At 37.3% G+C, this 25711-nt stretch overlaps 4 protein-coding genes across 4 annotated transcripts; 3 read left to right on the forward strand and 1 right to left on the reverse strand.

Moving 5' to 3' along the window:
* Positions 1-498: 498 nt before the first annotated feature.
* On the reverse strand, positions 499-1901 carry paqr5a (progestin and adipoQ receptor family member Va). Its single transcript, XM_056766846.1, is given in 7 exon segments — positions 499-591; positions 703-799; positions 918-1035; positions 1198-1400; positions 1508-1564; positions 1566-1627; positions 1800-1901. Coding segments are annotated over 7 exon segments (732 nt in total).
* Positions 1902-3516: 1615 nt separating this feature from the next.
* ddb2 (damage-specific DNA binding protein 2) lies at positions 3517-8415 on the forward strand. The gene is made up of 11 exons (XM_056765486.1): positions 3517-3672; positions 3773-3931; positions 4344-4465; positions 4579-4770; positions 5062-5207; positions 6801-6900; positions 6989-7169; positions 7251-7396; positions 7489-7644; positions 7865-7910; positions 7990-8415. Exons 2-11 carry the CDS (start codon positions 3775-3777, stop codon positions 8256-8258), a joined length of 1515 nt encoding a protein of 504 aa, XP_056621464.1. The 5' UTR covers positions 3517-3672; positions 3773-3774; the 3' UTR covers positions 8259-8415.
* Positions 8416-9641: 1226 nt separating this feature from the next.
* On the forward strand, positions 9642-14390 carry kbtbd4 (kelch repeat and BTB (POZ) domain containing 4). Its single transcript, XM_056766930.1, has 4 exons — positions 9642-10665; positions 10753-10894; positions 11445-11551; positions 11652-14390. The coding sequence occupies exons 1-4, from the start codon at positions 10210-10212 to the stop codon at positions 12510-12512; spliced, it is 1566 nt and encodes a 521-aa protein (XP_056622908.1). The 5' UTR covers positions 9642-10209; the 3' UTR covers positions 12513-14390.
* Positions 14391-16438: 2048 nt separating this feature from the next.
* rapsn (receptor-associated protein of the synapse, 43kD) lies at positions 16439-24089 on the forward strand. Its single transcript, XM_056766097.1, has 8 exons — positions 16439-17011; positions 17678-18016; positions 19775-19933; positions 22343-22441; positions 22942-23064; positions 23474-23527; positions 23677-23876; positions 23954-24089. The coding sequence occupies exons 1-8, from the start codon at positions 16787-16789 to the stop codon at positions 24024-24026; spliced, it is 1272 nt and encodes a 423-aa protein (XP_056622075.1). The 5' UTR covers positions 16439-16786; the 3' UTR covers positions 24027-24089.
* The last annotated feature ends 1622 nt before the right edge of the window (positions 24090-25711 follow it).

Raw genomic sequence — 25711 nt, forward strand, 5'->3', positions numbered from 1 at the left:
AACAAGTTCAAAAAGGCATTGATGCAAAAATATTATGCATGTGCATTGGAAACACGAAATTGTGCAAATTAGAGTAGCAGTACAAAGAAACAAAACATTATTTAAACAAACAATCTTCAATTTATATAAATGTATAAGCAGGAATCTTGCATATACAGTGTTCAAAAAGGCTGATTGCTAAAAAGGGGCACTTATATAAATAAAATAAAATATGATTAATGTGCAAAAACATGGAAACGTGTTAAGAAATGGTGCAAATGTTAGCGTACCAAATGTAGAGAAATGTACAATATATTAATTACAAAACAGATTAATCAAACATACATTCTTTACATATTTTCAGGAATCTTAAGTATACAGTATACAAACCATCTGGTTATAAAAGGGGCACTTTTATAATAACAAATATTAATTAGGATTTACATGCAAAAATATTGGAACTTGAAATCGTTCCAATGTTAAAGTACACCAGTAGACAATCAAATATCTAACCATAGATTATACAATCCCAAACCCGGCCAGTGCTATGTGCCAGTAGTGAACCACCTTGGCCTCATTTACAGAGCAACCCTCACCAACCCACACAAAAATCTGTGAAGGAAATATTCAAAAGCACTTTCTCTATTAAAATTTGTTTGTTAAAATTAAAAAGCAACCAAAACCATAATTTTAATTTGGTTAAAAAACGGCTGAAACACTTACTCTATAAAAGAGAGGAATGTTGTCAAAGACATACGGATAGACAAAGGGCTCTATCCGTAGACGTTTGCATAGTTTCTCGTTTAATTTGTGAGAAGACCTTAAGGCATAATAATAATGAACAATTCTCCCATTCAGATATCCTCAAAAAGCACTTTTAACATTGTGAAAAATACAGGACAATATGTATAACAATATATACTTTAAACAAATTCTACCTTGAGTCGCAGGCCAGTGTAGTGGAGTTGACAACAGCTATAGGAACATAGTATGTGTGAAAAGTGCTATTCATCCATTTCTCTGGAAATGTGTAAAAAGAGTAGGTGATGGCAGAACCTGTTGATAAAATAACAGAAAGATAGTATTTTCATCTACATCTATGCATTTTCATGCATGCATTAATATATAATTATTATTATTATAGTAAAACCTATATTATTCCTTAGCTCACTTAAAAGTCAGTTAAGGATAGACCATATGCATTTCATTTCTATATACCAAGGCTGTAGAAGCTGAGAGCTCCATAATCAAAGAAGCAGATGTGTCTGGCCTGTTCTGACATGGTGCTGAAGGTGTGAGCACAGCTGGATGTGAGTGGGTACACACAGCATGAGAGTAGGAACACCAGCAGGGGCCAGGTGAAAGGATCCCGTATATCACCCATTACCAGCACCACAGTCAGCAGCTTCCAGAAAAAAAACCTTGCAAAACAAGACCATATATAATCTTACATATCTATTACATAACTTACAATGAAAAACTGTATTAGAAAATATGGGTTTCCTTTAAATGCTGAGAAATAAATTACCATGTAGGCAGAAAATGAGTCCAAATATTAATAGTTTCATTTGTTAGCTGGAAAAGGACAGTCTTTGGCTGAGCTTCATGGGTGGCGATACCCTGATATGTTGCCATCTTCATGAAAGACCTACAATACGACAGACATTACATAAATCTAATTTATCTGCTATACTTTATGATCACCATGAGAGTGTATTTGCTTCACGTGTACAGTGAAAAGCGCTAGTGCATACAACATATGCAGCAGGGCAGATTGACATTTTTTACACATTAGTATTACCTTTGAAGAACTTGCTTACTTTTGGAACTTGGTTGATGGTGAAAACTTGAGGTAGCATGATAAGGTTCAGGATGGTAAAGCTAAGCACCAGCAGACACAAGGTGTAGAGACAAGCTGCCATCTACTGATTGCTTGTCTAGAAGTCTTCAGCTAAAATATTTTATATACAGTCCAGTCACCAAGACCTACATACACTTTCAGGAGATAAAAATAGGTTTGAATTAAGCTGTATACTTTGAGACAAAAATAAAAATGAATTTAAACTTGTTGCTGTCCTAAATAACACTTACATTTATTCATTTGGCAGATGCTTTTATCCAACGCGACTTTCAAGAAGGAGAGCATATAAACATTTTGTTGCCACACAGTTTACAAGGCAATGGTATTATGAGGAATAAAGCTTTTGGACACAAGACCATTATTGGTTAGTCAAATAAATGTGGAACAGGTATGTTTTGAGCTGTTTTTTTTAAGTGAAGGATGCTGCAGTTGGGTGGAGGCTGTATACAGTAGAAACATTTATGCATCTCACAGATGCTTTTTATCCTATTTATCAATACATGCATTCCCTGCTCATGTAGCTCTACAAAGTGAGCTACATGAAAGCTAATAAAGTCAACTGTTACTGTTAAAGCAAACAAATCGGCGGTTGGATAAGATGTGGGATTAAATATCTCCTCGTTTTGAGCAGAAGTTCGATAAATAAGATTATCTATGCCAAGTCATAAACCAAGTGGCCATAATATTACTTGCTTGAATTAACACAAATGTAATAATTAAACCCCAATTATTCTAATATTTGTTGTCATAAACAAGTTTAAATTTCAGAAAATCTTGAACTGGGAGTCAAGAACAAAGGAAATATTATTTCTGCTTTTGGAATGTAACTTGACTAATATATTATGCTTGAATTGTTAGGTAAAAGTATATAATGTAATATATAGCTGATGGTCTGTCTCACATATGTGTTGCTTGAAAAACAAATCAAACTGGAAAGAGAGAAAGTTAATAAAAAGTAACGTAACTGGTATTTAACTGGTAAAGAATATATCTCACAGAAAGATTGCATATAACACCTACTACATTTAACACTTGACTACAACAAAGCTATATTACGAACATTATCTTTTTCTCTGGTGTTCCCAAATATTGATTGATATTTATGGATTGATCTTTGTTTTTGTTGTCAGTTTTAGCTCCATGAGTGTCTGTGATTGGCCAACGCAGTCATCGTATCCAAAACGCCGGACGCAGTTTTCGACATCAAACGGCGCTGCGCCTGCGCAGACCAATCGGCGCATTGCATCGAGTACCGCGAGAGTAATTCAAAAGCAGTGCTCTCGAAACACTCTCGCGGTACTGTGATGTCATACTCCAAACGGTCTTTGCATCTCCGCATGAAGTCGAGCACTGTGGATGTAAATGTTTGATGTTTGTTTTGTTTATTTAATAGCTTGATGATTATATAAGTTAATTTAAGTGTAAATATATTTGGAAACATACGGCTATGCGCATAATAACTAGATATTGCTATGTTTTTAATAGAACAAATATACCCTATATTAAATGTACTCTACATATACATATATGCATATTCCGGGTGCCCAACATTTTCATCTTTCTATGTTCAGAAAAATAAAAAAATCTTACGAAGAAAACTAAAAATCAGTCTTACAAAATCGTGTTCACTGATGGCTCGTCATCTAGTGGTTAAAGTGGGTATCGCGCTCAAAAGTTACAAAACAGTCGGCTCGTTACGTCACTGAATCACACTGTATTGCTTGTCTCTGCACGTGTAGGGATATGTTTTGTTGATATATTCTGCGAAGATCTGCATATGTACAAGTCTGGATGGTGGATGTAATGTACACAGAGTGTAAATTTACTTGCAGGTAAGAAATAAAATGCATGTATCTAGTCGATCGTACGTGCACCCATCAACGTGTTAGCCGCTAATGCAGTTGTGCAATTTGACATGTTTTTTTTTAACAGAAATGGCGAGAGGAAGGGCTCAAACAGACTCGTCTGCTGCGAATCAGACGAGGAAAGACAATTCAAAAAAGAGACCGAATAAAGAATCTCATCAGACCCTCTCCAAGAAGCTGAAAGCCAAAAAAGACGATAAGACGTCGTCGTCGTCTCCAAAAACTGGTGTGCAAAGTTCTGAGTTATCTTAAAATGTTTCATTTGATTTCTTTGCTCACTGAGACCTTTGTTGTGTTGTGATAGGATGACATTACTTAATAATACTAAACAATTACTAAAGTGTGAAGGCATAAAAAGGTCACCCAAAAAAAATCAATTTATTCATCCTCATGTCATTCAAAACCTGTATATTACTTTTTTCTGTGCAACACAAAATAAACTGATTTGAGATAGGAGGGATTTTGTGTCAATAGTCAATAGGCTCCAGTTTTGTCTGGTTACCAACATTCTTCCATATATCTATTATGTCCTGCAGAAGAAAGAAAGTCATACTGGTTAGAAATTACTTTGAATTGACAGAAGAAATTTCATTTTTAGGTGAACTATCCCTTTAATCTGTTATTTTTTGTTTTGTCAGACACCTACATACAGGCAAGTGTGAAATGGATCGGATGCCAAAAGAAATTGGGCCAAACAAGTATACTTCACTACATTTACAAAAGCTCCTTAGGACAGAGCATTCATGGCCATTTTCGCAAGGTAATGAGAAGCATGTATTACAGCAAATTAATTTATGACAAATTCACAGAACTAGAGCAAGCCTATAGCAGACAAACCCCATTTTAATCTGGTTATTCTCCCTCGTGTTAAAGTGTCTGCAAGAGCCTTTCACGCGCTCTCTTGGAGAATACAGACTGCACCGCACAGCCAGCCCCTTTGACCGAAGGGTCACCTGTCTGGATTGGCACCCAACCCACCCCACAACTGTTGCAGTGGGCTCCAAAGGTGGAGACATCATCCTGTGGGATTATAATGTGCTGAATAAAACAACATTCATACAGGGGGTAAGCAGGGAAAGCAGAATCAAAATGAGTGGCTGAGTCTTACTTATGGTAGTCAGTCACCGTATGCCCAGGTGACACAACAATATTGTTAAGTTTCTTCCACAGAGTATTATTCGCAATTTTTTTTAATCACTTTAACAATAAATAATAATGAATAATTACATTTGATTCAAATACTAATAAATGAAAACAATTTTGATTCAAGTGTACATTTGAGTAAGTTAAAGTAGATCGTTTAAAGGATGCCAATTTGGTAACTGCTCAGATTTCCCCCCTCTGTTTTCTATCTAGATGGGTGCTGGAGACTCAATAACAGGCATGAAGTTTAACCAATTTAATACCAATCAGCTGTTCACCTCATCTATTGGGGGTGCCACCACCCTTCGGGATTTCAGTGGATCAGTAGTACAAGTGTTTGCTGAAACAAATTCCTGGGAGTAAGCAAGTTACCTCAGTCGCAATCAAGGCTGCCCTTTATTTTTAAAAGTAACCCATGAAGTAATTAATGGTGTTTACTTCACATCTGTCAGTGGAGTGGCCATCTTTATTCAAGAGAGCTCCTAAAATTGTGTTTTGACGCAGTTTGGGACAGTTTACACCAAAAGTTTTTACAGTTTTAGGATCTTTATTGCTAGTGAGTGACTGGAGAGAGAGTGACACTGGGTGACATTTCACAAATTCCATTATATGTCATTGGTAGAGCGGCCATTGTATGTGTTTTTTGTGTATGTTTGTGGGTGAGTGATATTTGGAGGATCTATTGACAGAAATGTAATATAAGATACATAACTATGCCTTCAGATGCTTATAAAGACCTTACATAATAAAGCTTTTTGTTTTTATTACCTTAGAATGAGCTATTTCTATCTACTTACACCACGGGTCCTCTTACATTGAATTTTGGCACGTTTTTTCTACAGTAGCCCTAAATGTAGCGGGTTTCGTAAATACGTTATCTTCTTCAGGAAAGAAGCTAAAAAGTGAGGATATCTCAGTCCTGTGCAGCCACTGTAGTGCTTCGAAAGGGAGGGGTGGAGTGAGCCGTTGGTTGTAATTCACATCTTCTCTGCTAGATGTCGCTTAATTTCCTACATTGAACTTGTAAATACTTAGGCTCTCCTGGTTGGTTTGAAGCTGCATATAAAACACTGTGAAAACAGAGGGTGAAATCACTTGATTGTTTAACATTGAATGCATTGTTGTTGTTAGTTTTAGCTATTTTGAGGAACATTGCTTCCTTACCGCAGGTCAACTTTCTGCAGAAAGACTGTATGTTTGGTCAGAATTAGTGTGTCGGTTTGTTTGCTGTCCTCTTTCATCGACTCATTTCTGTCATGACAGTACTTGTGGCTGCTAGCTGCTGTTACGCATTTAACAAGCTTTATCTGTTTGCTGTCTGTTTGTATACACACAGAAAGGTGCTGGGGACTTTATAGGGGAGATGAAGTTTTGTCCGACAGATGTGTCCAAGGTCTATGTCGCTTCTGGTGATGGCACGCTTACAGTGCAAAGTTTTGAGGGCCTCCAAAGTCAGACATTGTCTCGAACCCCGGACTGTGCCCATGACCACCACAATCTTTGGTGAGCACACTACCTGTGTGGTCAACAGTGTTGGGATGTTGCAGACATTTTGTAGATGCTTTTTAGCCTGTTGTCATGTAACACTCATGCATGCAGTACAGATTGACTGTTGATTTGTCTTGTTGTGTTCTACAATTTTTTACTCTTACGACAACAACTACATTTTATTAAATTTCTGTTACGGTGTTACTGCAATACGTCATTAGCGTACTAAATTTTGTGACTCAGTTTTTGGGTGTTGGGTCCCACGGCAGGTTATACTACAAGGAATGTCAGTGGGTGTTTACTTGTCACATTTTTCCAGTCGCTCTATGGCAATATATAATATCTAAGTGATCGTAATGGTCTGATGCTTTTTGAAATGCACCTTTTCCACTGCTATGCAATATATTAGGTAATATATGAATAGTATGTTATGTATGTGATTTCAATGTTCATCTCTTTTGTAGTAATTGGTACTGCTGTGTAGATGTGTCTGTAAGCCGTCAGATGCTTGTGACTGGGGATAATGCTGGAAGACTTCTCCTGCTTGGTCTAGATGGACATGAGGTAAGTGATGGAATTGACAAAGAAAGTTCTCTGCCAAAATGAAGTTCAAATCTGTCTTATATACTCTAAAACATTGTCATTAATTTAGGTTTTTAATGAGAAGCTGCATTCAGGCAAAGTGACTCATGCAGAATTCAACCCTCGGTGTGATTGGCTGTTGGCAACATCCTCGGTTGATGCCACGGTTAAATTGTGGGACCTCAGAAACATCAAAGACAAAAGCAGTTATCTGACTAAGATGTCTCATGAAAAACCGGTCAATTCGGTAGGTGACGATATGAAAACATTAAAATGTGGAAAGAAATATAGGTCACCATGATTTGAGACGTTTTCACTTTCTTTCTCTCCAGCTTACTTCAATCCCACTGACAGCACCAAGCTCTTAACTACAGACCAGATGAATCAAATCAGGATTTACTGCTCATATGACTGGTCTAAACCTGATCAAATTATTAAACATCCTCATCGACAGTTCCAGCACCTTACACCCATTAAAGTCAGTGTTGATAAACTGCAGAATTTAAAAATTGGTGAAAATTTGTTTTGGAATTGTGGACTTTATCGTTGGATATTTATTATTATTTTCAGGCAACCTGGCATCCCATGTATGACATCATCGTGGCTGGCCGGTACCCAGATGATCGTGTCTTTGTCAATGACAAGAGAACAATTGACTTTTATGATGCCAGCAGTGGTAGTCTGGTGCATCAGCTCAGAGACCCCAATACCCCCGGCATCATATCTGTAAGAACCCTTTTTGTTCAGTCTTATAATTTACAGACCAATATACAAATTTAGTAATTTAATTAAGTTTTTGTTAAATATGCTTATTTAAAAGATGTTTTAAAATATTTTATAACATCTTTACAAATTAAGTAAAGAAATGTAATTGACATTATATTGTCATATTACATATAAAGATTACATTTCACATTTTATAAGTATCTCAAACTGTTTATTTCAGCTGAACAAATTCAGTCCAACAGGGGATGTTCTGGCATCTGGAATGGGTAAATACAGCTGATTGGAAAAAAAAACTACCTATAGATGTAACTTTTGTAGTCTTAAAATTGTGTACTTTTGTTAAAGGGTTTAATATTTTGATTTGGAAACGAGAAGACATGCTGCTAAACAGTGATAATCAAAACCAGGAAATTACAGAGGAAAGAGTCGATGACGGAAGAGGCAGAGCGGGAACCTCTAGGTCCCATCGCAGTGCACGGCAGCAACCTCAAAGAGACAAAAGAACATCTCAAGATAATGCCAAGCTGAAGAAAAAGCTTTCATCACTGTCATCAACAGAGACCAAAGCCAAGAGTCAACCAGAGTCCAAGACCTCAAAAGCAAAGAAAAAGTGACAGTGTTGACACTGGATTTTTAGAACTATATAATCAGAAGATTTTATTAGAGGTACGAAAATTTTCGTGCTGTTTCAATGTATAAAAAACAGTTAGTTTGGTTTTTTTATATATCTTTATAGGAACTTATTTTTCATACAATAAAATGTTGTTATATTAAAAACATGTCTCTGTTAGGTCACTTAACTAACAATACATTTACATGTGATTCAAGATTTTAGCATCTGAAACAAAGTTACATTTGCCTGATGACCAGGAAGATGCCAGGCCCGAGGTTGTGGGGTTATTCAGACATTGGCATGTACATGGAAAGAGAAGCTATAAATTTAACATTTACAGAAATATGCTATGCAGTTTAAACGTGCTAAACAATGAGATTATAAAAAGAACAATTAAATAACCCGCCTTTCATCGCATGACATGTTTTCCAGTGTGTCGAACCCACACAATGGTATGGAAAGAGGAGCGGAGTACAGTTAAAACGTCAATTGTACATATACAGAATTATGGAGCTTACAAAAAGATAATTCGTATCTACATAGGAAAACTGAACAAACATTGGGCTGGACAGATCTTAGTTTTTGCAACTACTGACAAAACAGTATCACCCATTTCTTTTGTCAGTTGGGGCAATTCAAACATGCATTTAGGCTTAACGTTATTAATATAAGGGGAAAATAAAATGACAAAATGAATGTAATACAGAGATTCACACTTTCATGTTTGAAATGGCAGTCTTCTTACTGAAGTTTTTCATGATAACAGCTGGCTGCTTGTACATTATCCTACACGGCTAATACCACATGATAAAAAAATGGACATGATATGTGAATTTGAATTATTTTATTTGCTAATTTTTACAGAATGCAGACCTTCTGTGAGGATAAGCTGTTTACTTTAAGTTTAATCATTTGTAAATACAATTTCATATATGTAATTAAAATACATGTTTAGATTTAATTTGTCAAAAAGCCTGTCAAAATGATTTGCTTCATCCGGGTTACCGTGTGTTATACGTTTTAAGCGGTTATTAACTGGAATTAACTAACCTGCAAATATCGCGACTGGCCAATCACAATCAAGCATTCCAACGAGCCGTGTAAGCAGTTTTTAATGCGTCTGAATATACAAATTATTAAATATCATTTTGAAATGAAAAATAACAGCTTAACCACAGTATTTGACTCCTTGACACAAATACAACAACTGAAAAAAAAAGAACAAAAAATGTATCACTTACTGTCACTCTAAATCGCTATAGAATTGAAAAACTACCGCGTTTATCTGTATTGTTTACTGGTCTCCAGCAATAACAGGCCTCCAACACATGGTGGCGGCGGAGAGTCACAAGCACATAATATGAACGCTAAGTGTAGAAGAGATTCTGCTTTTTCTTGGCGCCTGCTGGTTCTTGCTGTAGTATGATAAATATTTTTTAACTCATAGTTACGTTTATAACTAGTATTGTTTTAACACGCTTGTTCTGTTTACATTATACTATCTTCAGAGTATACTATGCTGTGTCTGTTGTGGATTCTTAAGGGTAACGTTATTCAAAGTTAACTAGGCTATTACCTACATTGTTTCTGTTAGCGATAGCCACACTGTTTATCAGTAAATGAAAATAATCTGGTAGTCAAACTGCTTAGACAAAGTAAACCTTTTGGATGTGGAGAGATTGGTGTTCCTGCAAAACAGACCGTTGTATCACTGAACAATGTAAATGCATGAAGACTTATTAGCTGTTTATTTTATATTAAAAAATTTCAAGGTTTCCATTGTGTTCCTAAAATGCCAGGAAGAACACTCATGCTAACCTCTGTCTTCATCAACTTAACTGTCATCAATTAGAAGTCGTATGAATGTACCCATCTAACAAACAGTAGGTCGTTCATCTAGTATTCTGTTGAAGCCTGTTCAGATTAGAAGTTCACACAGCAGAGTGCATGCCATGGAGTCTGGTAATGATGGGAGTGTCGGAGGTCCATCAGGGGACGAGAGCTACTTTCAGGGCTACACCTTCACTGATCGCTCCCATTCCAGCCGTGTGGTAAAGAGCATCATGGACTTGTGTCTGGAGGACGGACTGTTTGCAGATGTTATTGTCACTGTGGACAGCAAGGAGTTCCAGCTTCACCGCCTGGTGCTGTCTGCACAGAGCAGCTTTTTCAGATCCATGTTCACCTCAAATCTTAGAGAAGCTTATGATCGCAACATTGAGCTGAAGGACGTCAGTGCGCCTGTGTTCCAATCACTGGTGGACTACATATACCATGGAACAATAAAACTACAGGTTGAAAATCTGCAGGACACATATGAGATGGCTGACATGTATCAGCTCATTGCCCTGTTTGAGGAGTGCTCTCGTTTTCTTTCACGCACTGTGGAAATCAAGAACTGCCTGCAGGTAAAAACATCAGTTTCTAATGGAAATGTATGTTTAATATAGATACACACAATGTTTACTTGTTAATTGACTGCATTTATATTCCAGGTGATGTGGTTGGCGGACAGACACAGTGACCAGGAGTTGTATACGGCAGCCAAGCACTGTGCAAAGATCCATCTTGTTCAGCTCCACCAGACAGAGGAGTTCTTGAACCTACCATTGTGCCTTCTCATAGACATCATTAAAGGCGAATTAATAATTATTTGTATTGATGTCAAGAATTAGGTTAAAAGCATCCTGTCACTTATATATTTTTTATATGATTTATTGTAATTTATTATTAGTTACAACTACTTACAATTTTTAATTTGCATTTTATTTACCTATTCTACTGTTCATGAAAGTTGAACTAAAAATGAAATCTGTAAAATATGTTTATATGAATAGTTTGGTTTCAAAATGAGAGCTCAGTTTTTATATATTTTTCTAAAATCGTTATTTTTTCAATTTCAATTAATATCAATCGAACTGCAGTTGGTTTCTTTTGATATAAGCCATAATAACTAGTAAATGCATATAAATAATACAATAAAACAAAATAAAAACATGTTAACCATTTAAAAAATTTGATTTTAGAAATTCAAAAACAAAGTTATCTCATTTTAGAACCAAATGTATATATTTACAAAAAACAAATCGTAGAATGCTTTGAAGCATGGATATTAGCTCAACTGTCTCCAATTCAGTGAATATACAGATTTTTTTATTTAAAATGTAATTTTTATTGCTTTTGACAGATGGTGTTCCAAGCTCACAAAATCCAACTGCAGCAATTGAATCTTGGATCAATCACAACAAAGTTGAGCGAGAGGAGTATTCAGACATGCTCGTAGACAGCCTAAAGGTGAAGATGAAAACCCAAATAGAAGCAAACTTTTTGTTAGTTATTTTACTGCAGTTTCTTTTTCGAACAAATGGTCTAACACTTGTTTCACTTTTTTTAGGAGATTGGTGAAAACGTCCACATCTACCTAATTGGGAAGGAAGACACACGAACACACTCGTTGGCAGTGTCTCTTCATTGTGATGAGGATGATACCATCAGTGTGAGTGGTCAGAATAGCCTGTGTCATCAAATCACAGCTGCCTGCAAGCATGGTGGTGACCTCTATGTTGTAGGGGGCTCCATACCGCGACGCATGTGGAAATGCAACATGCACACCATGGACTGGGAGCGCTGCGCCCCTCTGCCACGGGACCGTCTCCACCACACGTTAGTGTCCGTTTACTCAGAAGATTCCATTTACTCCTTAGGAGGCAAAACCCTTCAGGACACACTCTCCAATGCTGTCATCTGTTACACAGTGCAGGACAACCTATGGAAAGAGACCACTCCGTTAGAAACAGCTGTATCTGGAGCAGCGGGAGTCAATTTGGGAGGCACGATTTACCTTTTGGGTGGGGAAGAGAATGATATGGACTTTTTCACCAAACCGTCTCGCCTTATCCAATGTTTTGAAACAGCCACACAGAGGTGTCAGACGAAGTCCTACATGTTGCCTTTTGCAGGATGCATGCACGCCACTGCCCATATGGACCTTATCTTTGTGGTGGGAGAGGGCGACTCTCTGGTGTGCTACAACCCACTTTTGGACAGCTTCACCCGTCTACGGTTTCCCGAAGTGTGGAGCTGCGTGCCGTCTCTGTGGAAAGTGGCCAGCTGCAACGGCTGCATTTACGTTTTCAGGGACAAATGCAAAAAAGGCGACGCAAATACTCTAAAGTTAAACCCTGCGACATCAGTGGTCTCGGTGATTAAGGGAATCAAAATCCTCCTCACGAATTGGCAGTTTGTTTTGGCCTGATTTCTTAAGATAAATTCTGTGTAATGCATGGGACCAAGACAAATGTTGTGTTCCGGTCGATGTCATGCTTGATGATATTGATGTTACACCTTTCATGTAGTAATTGTTTCTCTGCTACAGTGGTGCCGAAGCTTAAATCTGTGATGTGAAGTGTCATAGGGTAGGATACTGTAGAAATTAATTTACAGATCCTTTGCTGTTTGTGGGTACCACAAGGGTCCACTTGACTTGTATGTTCAAGCTTTTGCGAAACCTTTCACAATTTGCTCTGCTCATTTCTTTTGGATTACAGTATGTAAAGGAGTCTGTAAATAAAGTTAGTATTGAAAGTAATAAGGTTGAACATGTTCATATAGTGACGCTATCTACCCCCTACATTGGTCATACTATCATAGTCAGTGGTTTATGACAGGTTTATGAAAGCCTGGAGCGGTTCCACCAAGAATTGATTGGCAGATGGTAAGAATTATTTATCCCCTACAAACTATCTAGAATTCTGGCTCCACAGATTGGTTATGTGCCTATATGGACCACAGATTAGTCCTGTCACTTTAAGCAAGTACTCCTAAGTCAGCTTGTTATGTATATAAAAGATGCCTGCCAACAGAATCTGTATCTTCCATTTCAACCTCTCCACCATCATGGTCCAGACCAAATAGGTTTTAGGGTGTCATGGAAAAGATTGTAGACCTGCACAAATCATGTATAGGCTACAGACAAAAGCTTTGTTAGAAGTAGACGACTGTTGGTGCGATTATTTGGAAACACAAAATAACTATCAATTGCCCTTGGTCTGAAGCTCCCTGCTAGAGTTCACCAATGGAGTAAAGATGATCATAAGAAAGGTTAAAGATCAGCCCAGAACTACATGGAAACTTGGTCATGATTTCAAGACAGTTGGGACCACAGTTAGCAAGCAAACCGTTGTTAACACGCTATGCCACAAAAGATTGAAATCCTGAAACTCCCACAAGGTCCTCCTGTCCAAGAAGGTTTGACAATGAAAATCAAAATGATTCAGAAGAGTCTTTGGTGAAAGTGCTGGCACTGCTGTGAGACCAAAATTGACTCTTGTTTTTAGAGGGAGAGAAATGCTGACTATGACCCAAGAACACCATCCCTACAGAGAAGCACTGTGTTGGAAACATTATGCTTTAGGGCTTTTTCTCTGCTTTGGGTACAGGAAGACTTCACCGCATTGAGGGGCTGAGGGACAGGCCCATGTAGCGTAAAATCTTGGACAAGAACCTCCTCTAGATCACTGAAGATGGGTCGTGCATGTGCCTTTAACATGACAAAGACCCAAAACATATTGCCAAGACAACCGAAGAGTGGCTTAAGGAGAAGCACATTAAATGTCCTAGCCAGTCAAAAGATCCTAGTCCTATAGAAAATCTGTGAAGGAGGCTGAAACTCAAATTTGCTGAGTGACAGCCAAGAAACCTTAAAGATTTAAAGAGGAGTGGACTAAAATCTATCCTGACAAATTTGCAAACCTGGTGACCAATTATCAGAAAAATCTTACCTCTGTGCTTGCCAACAAGGGTTTCTCCACCAAGTACAAAGTTATTTTTTATCGGGGATCAAATTCTTATTTCACTGACCGAAATGCAAATCAATGTATAACCATTATATACATATTTCCCCTGATTTTTTTAATATTCTGTCTCTATCAGTTAAAATAAATCCACCACAAAAATAACAGACCCTTTATTTCTTTGTAAGCAGGCAAACTTACAAAATCAGCAGAGGATCAAATAATAATTTCTCTCACTGTATGTAAAAATGTTGACCACTTAGAGACATATATTATAAGAATGTTCTTTGGTGCAAAGTATTGTAACTAGAAATTATTAAAGGAAAGGATTTAATACTTTAGATCGTTTGTCTTTGTTGTTCTGTACTGTTAAGTCTTGGCTAATATTTCTCTTATATTAAAAAGATAAAACTCGATTTATGTTTTCTTCTTTCCCCTTTTGCCTAACTTAACCTTTTTTTTACTCATTAATGTCCTTTTTACAGTGAACCCCTTGGTGGGTTCACTTGACTCCTGGCCTCTTTGCGGTCACTTTTTCACTTTATTTAACTCTTTGGCCTCGCAGTCTGTGGTACTCTAGCAGAGAACTCTAGTTGAACTTTGGTATTGTCACTCTGGACCCCTTTGGTTTCATCTGCTGGCACAGAGTGTTCTGGCTGAGTATAAAGTCGCTCTTTACCCGCTAAAACAATGTGGGATCTTGGTTTATTTGCCTTGCTGAGCACAGTTGCTGGCTGTTGCAATTTAGAAATTCACACCATTTGTCGTTTTTTCCTGCTGTAGTGGTAGCGCTGTGTTGATGTGTCTGTTAGCCATCAAATGATTGTGACTGGGAATAATGCTAGAGGACTTCTGCTGCTTGGCCTGGATGGATATGAGGTAAGTGATAGAAAAAAAAATATCTCTGATAAAGTGAAGTGAAAAGTGATCTGATATACTTTTAAATACATACTGATTTTGTCTCATACTTAGATTTTGAATAAGAAACTGCACAGGGAAAAATAAATACTGTAGAAGTCAATCTTCGTGATTGGCTGCTGGCAACAACACTGTCTATGGGACATCAGAATAAAATAGAAAAAAGCAATTATCTGACTAAGATGACTCGCGAAAGACCAGAAGAAAATATTCTTAAGAAAATTCTTCATAATTTCCATATTTTTTATTTTGTCTTATTTGAGAGGAGTATATATGGAGATTTCCAAGTGTGCATCTTTTATACACTCATAAGAATTTAAATGTAGGCACTTGTCTTAAAACTTTGTGAAGAATCCAGTTTCTCGAAAGAAAATGCTGTAATAAATGTCATCTTAATGTTGGGACAGCCTTACAGTTGTCTTAAATCTAAAATAAGTGATTTTATACATGTATTTGGTTGTTTCAAATGTGACTCGTATCGTGTTTAGTGATACAATACAACGTGATACAATACAACGTAAATAAGGCAATTTTCTGGTGTTACTTTTTAATTGGTTGGGTAAGATTACAGGTCTTTCTTAAACTTCTCAAGACAGCCTCAGGTCACATTGCTTTTGACCATGGACAAATCGTAAAAAAAAGATTAACGCTGGACTTGTTCTAGTTCATGCGGGCCGCTCAGATCAGTCAGCGTGTATGGGGTCAGAATTGTTGCATATTTCTGAATAAATGTACTGTGATCCACTAACAAATGTAGAGTGTCACAAACATTATTTAGATCTACAAATGCACAAAAAGCGAAGCATAAATATTAGTAGACGTTCCACAAAACTAAATGGAATTCACTAATAAAAAAATATATTTCGTTAAGAACCTGACAACACGATCCCATTGATGTGTTTCAAGAAGCAGTGGTACTGTAACTCAAGACAAATACCATGTCAGACTTTATGAACTATTCTAAGCATCAGTTGCTGACACCAAGGCTGGGGGCTGGGAGATGGCACACCAAGAGGCTTAGCAAGGCCCACCCACAGGAACCGCTAGCCACTTTGAGGACCGCTTGACTCTGCTTCACCGTTGTGAAATATCTGTCTGTTTTTAGACCTGCTCACATGGTGTCCAGACCTCTGCAGCATAGCTCCAATTGAATTGACCGGATGTTCTTTTTTCTTAAGGGTTGTTAATAGTCGTAGCACTTGAGCCTCTCATGGGTGCATGGATGTGGAGGTGAAAAGGAGCACTCTTGGTATGAAGTCTGGCGGATAAGCGTCTTTTGTGACCTTGGATCTTTTCAGAGGCTGAAGTTGGATTCCAGCAGGGACACATGGTCCAGAGTGACAAGACCATCTGCTGAAGCGCCAGCACTGCAGTGGGAGGGTGAACAGAGATGAAGGGGCGGTTTGAGGGGGGGTAAGGGTACAGAGAATTCTTCCCCCTTGAGTGTGTAGGAAGCAGATATTCTGGGAGATCGCTGCCAGAACTTTGGATTGGGACTTTTTTCTTGAGCGTCACATTTTTCCTGGAAATTTTGGTCCGGGGTTTAGTTTGGCATTTTCAATCTGACTGATGGCAATTTGGGGATTTTTCGGCAGCTTTCTCGACGTGATGAGCAATGGGAATCTTGATTACCTTCTATGCTAAGGATCCAATTTTTTCTTCATCTCTTCGCTCTCAAAGCTGAGAGTTGTGGAATAGTGAGGCCAGCGGTTGATGAGCTCTAAAGTGGATTATCGATAACACAGCTTCTCTTTTGGCACATTAACTATAAAACCCCTAACGTACGATTGCACATCCAGAGGGCTGTAGAGCCAAACGAATGATTCTTTTTATGAGGGACTTTGTAGCAGAAATGGGTCAGGACCAAACCAAACAGCAGATTGAGAAGGGATTGAAGCTGTACCAGTGTAATGATACGGAAAAGGCTTTATATGTCTGGATGAAGGTGTTGAGGAAAACAACCGATCCTGGTGGAAAGTTTCGAGTTTTAGGGTGTCTGATCACAGCACATTCGGAAATGGGGAAATACAAAGAGATGCTACAGGTAAGAGTCACTTAAATCTATACTGAGTAGTCATAGTCACTGCTTTCTATCATGCTTAATATTGAAAATATCTTGCTATTTAGATATCTTACTTTATAAAATAGTTTTGTATTGTTTTTTTGAATCAGCTTTATATAGTTGGAGAAATGCCCTGCTGCTAAATGTGCAAAAATGACTGCACCAATTTACACCTCATGTCAGCAGCATAAGATTTCTGAGGTACTGAAATATATACCAATGCGAGTAATGCGGAACAAGGTTATTATATGTAACTTCCATAGTTAAGGGGGGGAAGGAGGGCCGTGTGCAATATGATCCTCAGCAGAGAGCATCTTGTTGACATAAACCTTACTCACACGGGGACATGCTTTAATAAAGTTCAGCAAAGACTTCACTTGCATGATGTTTTAACAACCGCAGGTGTCAAATATTAATAATAAGGGATGCTCACCCCTTCATGGTGTTATGGTATGGAAACAATTTAAACAGTAATATTATATCTTATCTACTCTATACATTTTGCCATAGGGTAAAAACCTGAATTGGTCAAGAGAGGTTAATTGTCCTTTATTGTATTGCATTATTGTATTGTCCTTTATTGTATTTAATTCAAAAATGTTCATTTTGTTTTGTCTCCCGAAACGTGCAAACATATGTCAATATCAGTATTCCTTAGCTCAGATAAACACAGCCAGAGAGATGGAGGACCCGGACTACTTGACGGAAGGCTACCTAAACCTGGCTCGCAGCAACGAGAAGCTTTGCGATTTCCAGAAAACTGTCTCGTATTGCGAGACCTGCCTAAACATGCAGGGTACCACTGTTAGCCTGCAGCTCAACGGGCAGGTGTGTCTAAGCATGGGCAATGCATTTTTAGGCCTTAGTGTTTTCCAAAAGGCCTTGGTGAGCTACGAGAAGGCTCTGCGATACGCTCACAACAATGATGACAAGATGTTGGAGTGCAGGGTTTGTTGCAGTTTGGGAAACTTCTACATCCAGCTGAAGGTATTACAAGTGTATGGATGTCATATGTATTTCTTTACTGCTTGTGACAGCCAGCGGAGATACACTGCCACTCAAAAGTTTATTTGTTTACTATTTTCCACGTTATAGATTAGTAATTAAAACATTGAAATTACAAATATTAAATTATGATCAGGGACCACAAATGTATAACAAATTAAAAGTAACTTATATTTAATCTCACTTTTCACAATCGCTTAAACATTAATAAGTATTGCTTTGTCTGGTTCAGTCGATCCTAAAAATATTAATAAAATTGTATTTGTGTAAAAAAAATCCTTACACACAGTATTTAAAAGATTGTAGATGTGCATGTGTCTATCAAAAGGTTTTTAAAGGGGTCATATGGTGCATATACGTGTTTTTCTGTGTCTTTGGTGTGTTATAAGGTGCTCATGCATGTATTCGACACGTAAAAAAAAACCCTGATGTTTCAAATATGGTAAGAGAATTTACATTTCCCAGAGCCATTGAAAGAGAGAGTCTCGTCTACTTCATTGACTCCAATGGAACAGTTTTTTCAAAGTTTCAATAGTTCCCGGAAGTTACTAGTAACGCATTGAGCTGCGACTAAACAGACCAACTGAGGTTAACTTCTAACCCATTTAAAGACGAAAATCATTTAATGGATAAAAAAATGAAAGAAATAAAGCATTTAGAGAGAAAACATAACTTCCTGGAACTATGTGAAGGCTCAATGAATCACGTGAAGCTCCAGCGTTTTGGACTACCGTCGGTTGTACTCTCTCTCTCAATGGCTCTGACATTTCCATCACACGCTTGCAGTATTCAACCAATCACTACGCACTGGTTAACTGGCCAATCACAACACACCTCACTTTTCAGAGCAATGAGCTTTGTAAAAAATCTGTGCATTTCAGAGAGGCGGAGCAAAGAGGAGTTACAAACATGCACGTTATGTGGAAAACACAGCGTTTTTTAACCTTAAATCGTGAATACACATTGCATTACATCTAAAACAAACGATAATATTTGTTTTAGCCGTGTCATATGACCCCTTTAAGATTAAGAAATGAGAAATATTATCAGTCAGTGCTTTTGACTGGTGGTGTATATCTATATTTATATCCAATTTTATACATATTTATAATTAGTGTGTATATGATGCAACGTATCCTTAACACCTGTCAGTGTCTGTTTAATCACTGTATACACTCAAATAAAGTGCCATATAATGCCATAGAAGAACCCTTTTCGTCTAAATGGTTCCACATTTGAAGATTATGAAAAGGTAAGAAAGAAAGGTTCATTTGGGAACCAAAAATGGTTCTTCTATGGCATCGCTGTGAAGATTATTTTAAGCACCTTTATTTTTAAGAGGACATATTTGTTTAATGCTTCTTTGGATACACTGACACATTCGAAAGCTCTCTTTAAATTATTATAATACTGTCTACATGCTACACAATGTGTTCAGATGCAAGTCAGACAAAGTAGGTTTAGCTGGATAACGGCATTTGTACTCATCTTGACACCAGATATTTAAGACAGCAAATCCCCTTCATTCTCAGAATGGCCTGCTGTAATAAGTATGTGATGGAAAGGCATGCAGGGAATGTCAAAGCAGCTATGAGCCTCTTATAGCTGTGGCAAAGTCATATCTCCCTGCCACATGGATATTCACAGTTTTGCATTGATGCTTTTTGGCAGATCTATTATTTGAGCTACATGAATTTGTATTACAGCTAGTAAGTGTCCATTTGTTTTGTGTCGTTCCAGGATTATGAGAAAGCACTATTCTTTCCTTGCAAAGCAGCTGAACTTGTGAATGACTACGGTAAAGGGTGGAGTCTAAAGTACCGTGCCATGAGTCAGTACCACATGTCGGTGGCCTACAGAAAGCTGATGCGCTTACCAGACGCCATGGAATGCTGTGAGGTATAAGGATATTGTTATGATGAATACCAAAATGTTGCTAACTATTATTGAAAGAATTACGGATCAGTGTGATAAATTCTTATGATAAAGACACATAATGAAACTTTTAGGTTACCCTTAAAGGGGTGGTTCATCCAAAAATGAAAGTTTTGTCATGAATTACTTACCTTCAAGTTGTTCCAAACCTGTATACATTTCTTTGTTCTGTGAAACACAAAAGAATATGTTTTGGTGTGGGAAAACCAAACCGTTGTGGGGCACCGTTGACTGCAATAGTCTTTTCCTACTATGGTAGTCAATAGTGCCCCAGAGCTGCTGGGTTCCAAACATCTTTTTTTGTTTGACAACAAAAAGTATACAGGTTTGAAACAACTTGAGGTGAGTACATCCTAACAGAATTTTTATTTTTGGGTGAACCGTCCCTTTAAGGCTTTTTAATCCCACTGTATGAAGCCATGAAATATTCATTAAAACTTAAGTAATATTAATTTGGACACTTGACACTCATTTTGGCTCTTTGATCATATGATCATTTAGCCTAGCTCACAACGTAATTCACACCAACACTGCATCATTTACATGAATAATCCGAATTAGTGCTATTCAAACTTAAATGATTATCTGCGTCATAAATATAGAAACAAATGCATCTTCATTTGGAGACATGAACATAAAAGAGCTTGTGTCAGCGGTCACCTGAAGAAATTGTAGGCAGCATCATCTAATCCCCAGGATACCACATGTTGATCAAATTTATCAGCCCCCTTGGCATAACCCTGACCTCTGACCATCGCCGCTCATTATGGTTATGTGATAGAGGCCACAGTACAACTAACAGGTGCAGTTATTTGTGGGTCTTGTTGTGCCAAGGCACCAGACCAACCCTCTTTACTATGGTTGATAAAAATACGCCAGTCGGGTGTCTATACAGCTGAGGTGCTGTCTAAAAGAGTGTAAATGAAGAACAGAGCTCACCCTCAGAGAAACATAACAGGCACTCATTGTCTGTCACAAACAGTGGGTCAAAGCAGAGCAGGTGACAGCTGTCATGCTTGATTTAGGTCTTGTTGGGTGGAACCTTGAAGGAGTAGATCACTTCAGAATTCAAGTTTTCTGATAATTCATTCACCCACATGGCCGTGTCTAAATTTTTTCTGTCGGAAACAAATTGAGACTTATGAGGAAAACACCCTTATTCATCGGCTGGTGTCTTGTAGAGCCTTTGGAAGCTGTGATGAAATTAATCTTTTAATCTTACAACAACAGCCCCCCGTTGAAGTCAGTTAAATGGATTTATTACATGGCTCATTGGAATGCTTGATTCTGAAAGGCCAGTCTTGACATTTGCAGGTTCTTTATTCCCAGATAACAACCTCTCAAAACTAATAACACAAGGTGACTTGAATGCAGGAAATCCTATTGACAGTATTAATATAAATATCTTCCAAATATATATATGACATTATATTTACAAATTATTAAACCAAATTACCTGTTTGTGACATTTGAATTCGGTTCAAATGAGCTAATAAAATATTTCAAATTCACATTTCTTGTCATGTGGCAATTAGCCGTGTAATAAGCAGGATAATGTACACACAGCCGGCTGTTATCTCGAAATAAGCCCCTTCAGTGTGATACAAGATCAGACTGTCTGGGATTATTTCTGCGATGACAACCGGCTGCCTGTTCATTATCCCCTACTTGAATCCTGGAACGCTTTCCTCATAGGCCTCAATTTGTTTTCGACTGAAGATATAAAGTCACGGGCGGCTAATATGACATGGGGAGATAATCAGGAAATTTGAATACTGAAGTGAACTACTCCTTTAAAGTTCTTACAGACTGTGTTTGAAAAAAACTTTCAATGATTGCCTTAAATCTACTGTATATAATGATATAACGTCAAGATGTGTTGGACATGTGGTTTTATGAGGATGTTAAATAAAGTGATAACGTTGTAAGGACTTCAAGTGATAGTTCACCAAAAATAAAAGAAACTTTCATTATTTAGACTGTCAGAAGATATTTTGAAGAATGTGCCAGTGTTGTTCGGTTAACAACTTTCTTCAAAGTATCTTCTTTTGTGTTCTGCAGAAGGATGGAAGTCATACAGGTTTGAAATGACAAGAGGGTGAGTAAATAATGACAGAATTTTTATTTTTGGGTGAACTATCTCTTAAACTTGATAAAGATATACTTTAATGGACAAATTCCTCTTCAGCTAGATATTAAGCCTCATTCCACTTGCTCCCTGCAATTTCTCCACAGGTGCAAAAGCTTACAATAATGTCTTACCAAAATCCGCAAAATATTATTATTATTTTTTTACTATTATTATTTTTGTTAGTGTGGAGAAAAATAAACATTCACATTCTTTGCTATTTGAAATATTCTTGTGTCTGTCAGGAATCAATGAAGATTGCATTGCAGCATGGAGATCGGCCACTTCAGGCATTGTGCCTGCTTAACTTTGCTGATATTCATCGCTGTCAAAAAGATGTTGATGTAAGTTCTCCCATTATGCACCAAGAACATACTATCACAAAAATCCCTAGCCCTAAAAAGCAGTAATGTATAGTGTGATTCTCTGTTTTGATATGTTCTTTGACCCAAACTGACCCTAACCCAAGGGATAGTTCACCCTTGACCTGCATTTGTTTAGAAATATCATCTTTTGTGTTCTGCATAGAAAAAAAGTCATGCGGGTTAGACAAGAGGATGAGTAAATGATAACAGAATTTTCCTTCTTGGTTGAACTATCCCTTTAGAGCTTGACTATTGATTTTACATTGACACCAACATTGCGCTGTTTGTACAGGGTGCACACATTTATTTATTTGTTGCAAGTATAAAATAAATATATAAAATCTGCACATGCCATTATGGGATCCACGGCTCCAGTGCGTTTAGCCTTGTTGAACCATTTTGGTTACTTACCAAATTACTTTTTTTGTCAAATTAGCATTGTTTATGTGAGGAATGTTTTCATTTTATCCTGAACACAGAAAGCATTCCCTCGCTATGAGTCCTCCATGTGTATAATGTCAGAGATTGGCAACCGTCTTGGACAAGCATCCATCTATGTAGGAGTGGGAAAGTGCTGTATTCTACAAAAGGAATATGACAAGGTGACATAACTCATGCTAAATGGCATATTTCATACAACTTCAAGGATAGAACACCTTCAAAATGAAAATTCTATCATTATTTACACGCCCTCCAATCATTTTAAAACCTGGATGACATTTGCGTAAAAAAACTGAAAACCGTTGGTCCCCATTGACTTGCATTGGTTTTGTGTCCATTAAAATAAAAGTCAATGGGGACCAACGGTTTTTGGTTACCAACATCTTTCAAAATAACTAACAGAAGAAAGGAAATCACACAGGTTTAAAATGACAACAGGGTCAGTAAAAGATGACAGATTTATTTGTTTTGAAAGGTGAACTGTTCCTTTAACAGATGCCTAGAACTGTAACAATAGTGTTTGACAATATCTCAAATGTCATTTGGTCATTCTTCGGTACTTTGGTACAGGCACTAGACTCATTGCAGCGAGCACACGATCTGGCAGAGGCGACTGGAAACAAGGTGTGTCTTGATGCAGCTATTTTAGAATAAGACACATATGAACATCCTGTATATCGCAGCACTCCTTAAGGGTTTTTGATGACTTTATATTTAGTGATAAAGCTGTGCTTTACGTTCGACTGTTACTTGAATATTTGTGATCTTTCCAGCTGTGCATCCTGAAGGTGCACAGTCTGTGTGAAGCCGTCTACCGCTGTAAAGAGCAGCAGGAAGAGTTGAGAGAGCAAGTGGTGAAGTTTCTGCAGTGTGTGGAGGAGCTGGAGCTTTATTGTGGCATGTGCGGGGAATCTATCGGAGAGAAGAACCAACAGCTTCAAGCCTTGCCCTGCTCTCACATATTCCACCTCAAGTAGGCAATGATGTACTTTATCATAGTCATTTGCTTTCAAAAGGAGCCGTGCAGCTCACTCCGTTCTGTTCACACAGGTGTCTGCAGACGAATGGTACGAAGGGCTGCCCGAAGTGTCACCACTCATCTTTGAAGCTGGGATTTGTATGAGGTTACAGACCTGCCTTGGACAAAACGGATAAATCCCATCACAGTGACATATCTGGGAGGAAAGGATCTAGGGCCGTCTTCCAGGAAGCTTATTGGACAACAAAACTTTCCATCATATCATTATAGCAACTGGAAATGATGATGAATGATGAACGTGGGCTCATAGCTCAACGCAGAGAAGTCATCAAATGGGTGTTTCTCTACGAAATATTGATATGAGGTCTGAGGACGGAACTGAAGTTACAACGGCATTAGTTTAAGACAGAAACTTCTTGTCATTGGTTCGTGCAGCGTTGCTGTTCTGCCAATGAGGATAATTGTCAAAGAGGTGAGTGCATTATTGCTATTATATCAAAGAACAGAACAAAAATCCACTTTTGAAATAATTGTTTATATGACTTTCAAAGCAATTATGTCTGTTCCAATCTATAAACAATGTAGAATGTGTAAATAAGGACTAAGAACCATTTATGTAATGTTAGAAGTATTTATTTGTCAGTGATTTAAGATTTATTGAGATGCTGTTTTATTTGAGTTTGAAGTTTGTTTTGAGCTTGGAGTAAACTCAAATGTCTCTAACCGCCCTCTTGTTATTGAACTGTAATACTGTGAGGTAGCAAGGGCATGTGTTTGATGTATTTTCTTGACCAATTATGCATTTTGTTAACTATTTATAACAATTATTTATGACGATATTGTCTTTTGTCAGTATGTTATACTACTCTGACATTTTACAATGTACTCTGAGCGCTTTTATTCTGAATCAACAGAATGTGAAAAGTAGCTTCTTTTTTCAAAGGCATTAATGGCATCTGCAATTAGAAATATTGTTAATATGCGCTTTGAACCTCATGATTTCTCAAATAAGAAATTTTTATCAGAGTGGCCCAAAATGAGCATTTGTTTTTATCTCTTTGTGGGCAATTTCATTCAATAATGAATGAATCGATCAATCAAAAAAGCAAGAGTATTTTTGTATGTATGGTGAAATATTTAAATGTGATAATAATTATAAATTCTGTATTGATTTTTATTAATCCCACAATTTACAAACGCTACATATAATGATTTTGTACAGTTATTATATGGCTCTCCTGTTTTTGCCAAGTGGTTGATATTCTTAGGACATCATCACGTTGACCCTGGGACAACATTTAAATCAACCATTCAGATTTCAGAAATAAACTTACAGTTCATTTTAAGTTTAATCTTCCAAACAGGATTAGGTGCTTCTAGACCATTGTTTTTCACTTATCATTTCCCTCTAATTTTAGGGGTAAATTATGGTAAGGTTGGGATTTTGTGTGGGTTTAGGTTTAATTTATAAAAATGTTGTCCTTAGGTCAACAAAATATGTTGTCTTGAGGACATCAACAACTTGGCAAAATCAGGTTGAGCTAATTATACCATCATTTTATTTAAGTTATGCAGCTAGTACAGTTAACAATGTCTAAAAATACATAATGAACTACTGACAGATGTTCATAAAGTGTTTAGACGATTTTTCACTATGCAGAGATTTACATATAACATTGTCTAGTGCACGTTTCCTCTGATTTCTACTTTTAACAGCGTATACTTTTTTAATTATTCCATACCTATTATAAAAACATAAAATACAATATAATACACTTCAAAGTCGCTTACAGTCCTAGAATAAGCCTATGTAATATTTTGTAATATGT

Source organism: Triplophysa dalaica, chromosome 14, assembly GCF_015846415.1.
Source record: "Triplophysa dalaica isolate WHDGS20190420 chromosome 14, ASM1584641v1, whole genome shotgun sequence".
Classification (NCBI taxonomy): Eukaryota; Metazoa; Chordata; class Actinopteri; order Cypriniformes; family Nemacheilidae; genus Triplophysa; species Triplophysa dalaica.

Bases quoted from the DNA above. Each gene is read 5' to 3' on its own strand.
- rapsn (XM_056766097.1), top strand. From the start codon at position 16,787: ATGATTCTTTTTATGAGGGACTTTGTAGCAGAAATGGGTCAGGACCAA. The intron at 23,065-23,473 runs GTGACATAACTC...ACTTTGGTACAG, and splicing joins TACAAAAGGAATATGACAAG to GCACTAGACTCATTGCAGCG. The intron at 23,877-23,953 runs GTAGGCAATGAT...CTGTTCACACAG, and splicing joins TCTCACATATTCCACCTCAA to GTGTCTGCAGACGAATGGTA.
- ddb2 (XM_056765486.1), top strand. From the start codon at position 3,775: ATGGCGAGAGGAAGGGCTCAAACAGACTCGTCTGCTGCGAATCAGACG. The intron at 4,466-4,578 runs GTAATGAGAAGC...CTCGTGTTAAAG, and splicing joins TTCATGGCCATTTTCGCAAG to TGTCTGCAAGAGCCTTTCAC. The intron at 7,397-7,488 runs GTCAGTGTTGAT...TATTATTTTCAG, and splicing joins AGCACCTTACACCCATTAAA to GCAACCTGGCATCCCATGTA.
- kbtbd4 (XM_056766930.1), top strand. From the start codon at position 10,210: ATGGAGTCTGGTAATGATGGGAGTGTCGGAGGTCCATCAGGGGACGAG. The intron at 10,666-10,752 runs GTAAAAACATCA...TTTATATTCCAG, and splicing joins AAATCAAGAACTGCCTGCAG to GTGATGTGGTTGGCGGACAG. The intron at 11,552-11,651 runs GTGAAGATGAAA...CACTTTTTTTAG, and splicing joins TGCTCGTAGACAGCCTAAAG to GAGATTGGTGAAAACGTCCA.